At 49.2% G+C, this 7,360-nt stretch overlaps 1 protein-coding gene across 1 annotated transcript in view; it reads left to right on the top strand.

Annotated features, from left to right (window-relative positions):
• The first annotated feature begins 201 nt into the window (after window positions 1-201).
• The window catches only part of ALDH1A3 (aldehyde dehydrogenase 1 family member A3), a 49,382-nt gene continuing 42,223 nt past the window's right edge, over window positions 202-7,360 (top strand). The window contains exons 1-2 of the mRNA XM_004372646.1: window positions 202-376; window positions 5,676-5,780. Of these exons, the coding sequence (XP_004372703.1) occupies window positions 278-376; window positions 5,676-5,780 (204 nt within the window). The 5' untranslated portion in view covers window positions 202-277. The remainder of the gene's footprint in view (window positions 377-5,675; window positions 5,781-7,360) is intronic.

Raw genomic sequence — 7,360 nt, 5'->3', positions numbered from 1 at the left:
CAGCCGGCACCCGGGCCGGGGCGGAGGGTGGCCGGGCTCCCGCAGGGCCGGTGGGCGGGGTGGAGTGAGGGCGGGCCGGCCCCCTCCCCTCCCGCTTGCCCGCCCGCCCTCCGTTCCTTCCCGTCCTGCAGCCAATTAGACGCCCCCTCGGGTGGAAGGCGTGGGGCGCTTCATAAAGCCGCGCGGAGCTGTCACCCCGCGAGCAGGCTGCGCACCGCCCAAGCCAGAGCCGAGGCGTCATAGACTCGGGCGCCTCGGCCAGAGAGCGTGAGGAGCCATGGCCACCACCAACGGGGCCATGGAGAACGGGCAGCCCGACAGGAAACCATCTATCCTACCGCGCCCCATCCGCAACCTGGAGGTCAAGTTCACCAAGGTGAGGTGGGCGCCCCTCCCACCCGACGGCCTCCCGGCTCTGCTCTGGGCAGCCTGGCCCGGGGAGACAGGGTCGTGCGTCCCCGGGGAGACAGGGCTGGCAGGGCCGAGGGGCTAGCAGGCCGGGAACCCCGCCGCTCGGCCCCCAAGGGTGCCCGGGCTACGGGAGGCTGTCCCTCGGCGGACTCCGCCGGGCGCTCGGAGGCCGGTGTAGAGACCTTCGCTGGGTCGCCGCTAAGCTGCGCCCACGCCGGGCATCACGGGCGGGAAGCAGCGCCTCGCGCGCCGACCGCCGTTCTGGAGGGGGCTCCGCGATCCGGACCGCAGGCGGCCTCGCGGGCGGCGCTCCAAGCCTCGAAGCTGGCGGAGGCGGCGCGGGCCAGGCTGCAGCCAGGCGCGGCCCGGACGTTCCGCTGCAGCGCCGCTTGCGACGCGAGCGGAGGTGCACGGCCAGCATGTGCCCGGGGCGCGGTGGTCCCCCGCAGACTCCCGGAGGTGGTTTCCTGGGCTGAACTGGTCGGGCTTCGGGAGAGTCAGAGGGTGGCAGGCAATGCCAAGAGCCCTCTGAGAGGACTGACTACATCTGGAGCTGCAACTGGGATACTTCAGGAGAATGTCGTCGGGAGCAATGGGGAAACGTCGGGCGCCTTCTAGTTAGCTTGTACTTGGGTTACCAGGAGAGCAAGGGGAAGTGGGAAGGTGCTTGCATGATGAAACTGCCCCTAGCCGCTGAGGTCCTGATGTTTACAGACAAGAAGCGCGATCCCCGCGGCTGGAAAGGTCGGAGTGCCTGGGCCCGTCGCGCCTCGGGGGCCAGCCGCTCTCATCTTCTGTGCGCTGCCGGCCGGGAGGCGGAAGCGGCCACAAAATAGTGATATCACTGCCAGGGCGAAAAGGAAGGTGGTGAGGCCCCGCTTGGGGCGGTGGGTGAGGTGGACTGGGGGCCCCGCGCCCTGAAGCGCGGCCCGAGAGGCACCCGGAGGCAGTTTGGGAGCGCGCTCCTCGCCCTCGGCCAGGGAAGAGGGCACGGACCAGGGCGCAGGCCGAGGACTGCTGTTGGGTTCACTTTCGCCAACCTAGACTCTTCTTGAGGTTTTGCGTCTTACCCCTCGTCCCCAATTCCAGCTGACACAGCACTTAGAAAATTCTCCCGTCAACTTTACTTTCAAAAGTAGCAATTATGCCTCTCAAATACTTTTAATCAAGCGGAGAAAACGTCCGGCCACTATGTGTGGCCTTCAGATTTTGGTTTCTTGGCGCATAATTCCCGGTGTCGGCCTTGCCTCTGATGACATGACATTTAAATTAAGTGTTTTCACCGGCCTCTGTAATTGACAGAGACACATTACAGTAAATGCTGGAGATTATTTTCAATGTAGTTTCCTTAGGAGTATCAGCTTCAGAGCAAAAATTCCAACACAACTTCTGGGGACTGTGAGAATATCACCTTCATTTTTTAGACCCTAACACTATTTAGAGACCAATGTTATTGTTTCCCACTCCTCCTTAGGATTAAAAAAACCATATAGAAATCAGAAAGTAAATATATTAGTGTCCTTTTCTCTTTACCTTCTTGGTCCTGGCAGAGTGATCAGCTCTGATGTGAAATGGTTTCCCTCTTTCTCTATGATTCTTTAAGACCACTGAAAAGTCCATGTGCAGCCCTGATGGAGGAGGATCTTGGAAAGTTCACAGAGCAATAGGTGTCTGCGAACTTCGTGCCCCCCACCACCACCCCCCCTTTGCCAGTTGAGCAAAATAAAAAAAAAGATGTGTGTGGGATTAAAGCTGAGGAAGGGCGGTGAGGTGGAAGGGGCTGGTGAACCAGCAATCTTAGGGGGCTCCCGACCTTGAGAAGGCCCTCCTCACCTGGGCTGTGGGCCACTGCCTCCTCCGGCCTTGCTCCTGGCCCATCTCTGCATAGGCCCCCACATAGCACGTCCTGAGGGGGCAGCCACTGCACAGTGCTTAGGGAGCCTCCGGCTACAGAGGGAGGCCAGAGGCCCAAGGAAAGAGTAAGTGAGAGAAATAGGATTGCAGACTGGAGCCCCAGGGCAGGCAGCCGGGAGGGCTGGAGTGTATGAGTCTGTTATTTTTCAAAACTGACTCATGGTGCTTCTTGCTAGCGGAGGACGCACCACAGATGGTCTGTCCAGCCCCAGCCTCAGTGGTGCTACTTTCCAGGGCAGCCCAGCTTCCAGAAGGCGGACTTTGTCAGAGCCCCTTTACTGTCCTCACATTTTCACGTGGGACTCTCTAGGGATGTGCTGTGTGGTTCTGGTGTGTGGGGGACTCGGAGGTAGCAGCCCTTTTTGCTTTATGGGGTCTCTTCCTTTGCTTATAACATTTTTTCTAGTAGCAGAGATTCTTTTTAAGGTTTTCTGGTTCATTAAAATATCTGTTTTATTTTCTCTATTATGAAAAATAAAATTACCTAAATCTCCTTTTTTGAAAGCTCCTGTATAAATACCCTGAAAGCGTGCTTGCTTTTGAGTTTAGCTGAGCAGCCTGAGTGTCCAATGGAAATTCCTGGAAATGGTGTTAGCAGAGTCACTTGTGTGGCCGCCATCATCGTCTTCACCCGCTCAGGCAGCTGCCACCTCCGAATAGCTGTGGCGTTCCAGCCCGACCTGGCTCATATCATTCTATTCCTTCTGTAAAATGTGAATTCCCTCTACATCTTTATACCTCTGGAAGGCTTGTTTCATACAAGCTCACAAGTGCAGGGGGACAGTCCTTCTCCAGGCCCTTTATGCTAACTCAAGTTTCAACAAATATAATTGACAGAGCACAGTCACCAACCCCCTCCTAATTTGTGTTTTTGTTTTGTTTTATTGGAGAGAAAGTCAACAGCAAAAACCACTTATGGGATTACTTTTTTAGTATAGTATTAAGACAAATAATTTTGCTAAATTGGAACTAGTGTAATAGGAAAATATGGTAAGAATCAAGCAGTCTGAATTTCTCTTTAAAGTTGTAGTTAGAAAGGACTTACCAATCAGTGTCATGAATGATGAAATAATGGGTTTTTTGGAGGCACATGCTTGGAGATGAAGTGTAACAGACATCTGATCATCGCAGTCTGTTTCCATCCCCCTTATTTATATTCTCTTCCACCACCTTCTCATTTTCCTTGCCCCTGGGAACTGATACTAGGAAGTACCTAGAATCAGCAATTTTCCCTAACAGTCTATTATCTAACCCATGAAATTTCATCTTCCCCTTGCCCTTCCCTCCCTGTGCTAACTGAATTCCTCTTCTCCACTTATTAATTTCTTGCTGTTACTGAGTGATTACTTGCTGGATGGCAAAAGTGAACTCTTGGATTTGGTTTCAGCTGGAAGAAGAAACCTGTAATTGTAGCCTGGCCTTTCCCTCACGTGCTTCCCTGGGGGTCTGGCCTCGCATTGAAGGTGCTGAGCTTTGAGGAGTCGGGTGGGCACATCTCACTGGTCAGGGATGCTCTCAACTCTGGATCCCAAACTGGGAGAGGGTCACCTCACCCACCCGGCCCCCTAGAGCCTGTCTTCTATGCTGTGCCCACTGGACACAGACCTCCTGGCTTTCCACTGAGCATTAGCAGAACGGGGCTCACCAGCAGCTTCCAGATGAGGCTTCGTTCCTGACATGCTGCAGAATTCATGCTGGAAAGCCTGTTACAGGGAACATAACCAGCCCACACCATCTGATGAAACAGTCTCCTCTCTCATCTATCATTGTTGGCAGTCAGGTGTTCCAAATAAATACATCTCACAATAATTGAAATTAGCCCTTGTAGCGACACAATTTAAAGAATTCGAAGAGAAGCAAGGGATCGAGAAATGGGATCTGGTGAGCTAGTTCTATACTCACAAATTACTGACTGTATTTTATTTGATGGAAGTGCTGCTGCTGCTGCTTTTTATTTAATTTTATTTTTGATGAAAATATACACATCGAAATCCACTCTTATCCCACAGTTTCTAGACATAATGATCAGTGACCTTGGTTACATTCTTCACATTGTGTCCACAGTCTCATTATTTCTGTTCCAGTTGTTTCACTTACATTTACGTAATCTCCCTGCCTCCCAACTTTCTCCTCTGTGCTTTAAAATAGCTGTTGACCCTTTGGCCATTCATATATGTGTGTGTGTGTGTGTATTTTTTTTTTAAATGCAATGCTCAAGGGTGATAATCTTTACTCTGAGCTAAACTTACTTGGTTTAAAGGTGACTTCAGGGGATAATGTCAATTCAAGGTTTGGAGAGCAGCTCAGCCTGATGGAAAGCTTCTTACACATGTCTGTAACTGGTGTCTTTCTGACCCTGAGTGGGTTTTGAGGACAGGGTGGAGCAGGAGGGCTGTCTCCTCTCACCGGATGGGTGGGACCACCATACCGTCAGAATGTGTTTTATATGTTATCTATCACCTTTGTTCCTAGTTCTTTTCCAGAAACTCTTCTCTCTTTAATGTGGTCCTTTCAAAGCAGTTAGAATTTAGAGTAAACTAAGAGTAAATAGCACATACAGTTCAGTGCATGGACTTTATGAATTCTCACGACGTATGGTATCTTTTTTTTTTTTTCTTTTTTTAATGTTCTCATTCTCGGCTGTGTTCTGGTTAATTCTTGGGTCTGGATATAAATGGTATAAATGGTCATTTTTTATGTCTCTTAATCTAATCTGAAAATTTTGTAACCAGATATTTATCTTTGTCTTTCAAAACTGAAAGCCACCTTGTTTCATTACACCCAACATAAACAGAGAGATTTTAAAGAGGGGGTGGGGGGGTTCTGATGTGCATTAATGAAGACAAAGGATTCTGGTAAGATCCTTGTGAAAAGTGTATTCGGATGATCTCCTCACAGGTGGCAACAGGAAAGGGGAGAAAGGGAATGCTTACATGCCCTCAAGGGCAGATGGATTGTTTGGCACCTGAGATATGTATGAACCCATTTAATCTTCCCCCAAACTCTATGAGGGTGGGGAGTTCAATTTACACCCTTTAATAAACTATTCCTCTGCAAATCCAGGTTTTGCTAGGAAAAAAAAAAAAAAGAGAGAGCGTTTTAGAAAAAAAATTCTAAATGATGTTAGTTTTATTATGACAAAGCTATTCTCCAAATATGTATTATGAGTCAGGAGACATGGATTCAAATTCTAAGTCCACTCCTAGTTAGCCGCAGGACCGTGAGCATTGGCAGCAGGCAGGGAGGAAGTGGGGAGGGCTCGAACAAGATGTTACCTAACATTCTTTACATGTTAAAATAATATGATTTTGATTTAAACCTAATGCATTGCAACCTTCTTTCCCGGTTAGATATTTATCAGCAACGAATGGCATGAATCCAAGAGTGGAAAAAAGTTTGCCACATATAACCCTTCAACTGTAGAGAAAATATGTGAAGTGGAAGAAGGAGATAAGGTGGGTGCTTTCTATTTTTTATTTTTCTAAGTAATTTAATTACAGACAAGTAAAGGATGAGGAAGAGGTTTGGCTCAGCCATAAGACAGAATCAGCCCACACTCAGGCTGGGGCCTGGGCTAGCTGCACTTGGCAGACACACATCCCAGAATGGGATCAATTACGATGCCCCGCTGCAAACGCCAGCCCCACTCCTCCGATAGATGTTACTCCATCTATGAGGATGACGTCGGCTATTCTCGTCACGTGGCTCCAGGAAAGGTTTTTAGCAATTATTTGAACCTGGAGGCATTAAAGAATCTTTCCAGAACGCATTTCCGGCTGGTGTGTTTCACAAAACGTAGCATTCTAGCAGGAGACACTTAAAAAATAGACTTAAAGGGAAAAAAAAGAGAGAGGCTTGTTGACCAGGTGCTGGGGGGTGATAGTGTCACATAACTGCCAAATTTCTTTTCTACCTGAAACTTACATGATCATGTAAAGTAATCCTGTTTCATAGCGCAGGGCATATATTATAATATAGAAACTAAAGAACTTGTGGGTGTGTCCTTTATAAATTTCAAGGTTATAAAGTATATTCTGCATGTAAGTATTGTTGCAGGGAAGGTTAGATGTGAAGCTTTTCTAAGGACACTCGACCTCTAGAGTGCTCCTTTGCCATTCATCATGAGTGTGCTGTGAATGTTGAACGTGGATAGGGTGAATGTCGACTATGTAACGGAGGCTTAAAGTCTAGCCCACCAACAGTAGTTTCATCATAGGTGTGCAATACACAGGGGTTCCGTGTGTAGGGAACCTATGTGCAGGGCCCCATGCTAAGCTCTGTTTACAAAGATGTGAGGGCGTGGAGCCAGGGGGAGGTGGCATTGTGCTGAGTAGGATTCCAAGTTGGAGATTCCAGGGTTGGGGGCTGCACAGGTGTGGGGAAGAGAATGAGGTCCCGGCCCCAGGCTCCTGTTTTCCCTTGGTCTAGGTGACTACTCTGAACAGACACGAAGAGCCACCGCCTCCTCTGCAGCTGGAGAGGTTCTGGCAAAGCCGACCTTCAAGCCAGATCCTGGACGGGGAATTCAAGGCCCCAGTATCTCCTTTGCCAAAGCTTCTGCTCTTCTCCAAGCAAGCTTTGGAGGACCTCTGGGGTGGGGTTGGGATAGATGCTTTGGAAACTTTTTATTTTTATTAATTATTATTTGTAAATTACTGAGTCCAGGCAAGCCTCCAATTAAAAAAAAAAAAAAAAAAAAAAACAAAAAACCCCAAACCTGGGAACTTCCAGCAAAATGGCGCTCTAAGCAGAAGCAGTACTCCCTCCACAGCAACGATCCGAAAAACTAAGCCGAACAGAGAAAATAACAATCCTGAAACCCTAAAACATCAAATGAAGAGAGAAAGAACTCAGCCAAGCACCGAATGGAATGAGAAAACTGACAGAGAACAGAGAGTGAGGAGAGATTCATGCAGAGGTCCCCTACCAGCTAATGCAGCGCGGATCCACCATCTTGGACTCCTATCGGAGACCAGCAAACGGGGGTACGAGAGAGCAGCTTCACGGAACTTCCAGCGGGAGACAAAACAACTGG

This window comes from Trichechus manatus, unplaced genomic scaffold, assembly GCF_000243295.1.
Source record: "Trichechus manatus latirostris isolate Lorelei unplaced genomic scaffold, TriManLat1.0 scaffold00019, whole genome shotgun sequence".
Lineage (NCBI taxonomy): Eukaryota > Metazoa > Chordata > Mammalia > Sirenia > Trichechidae > Trichechus > Trichechus manatus.
Note: the sequence above shows the minus strand (reverse complement) of the source record. Positions and strands in the feature narration are given on the sequence as shown.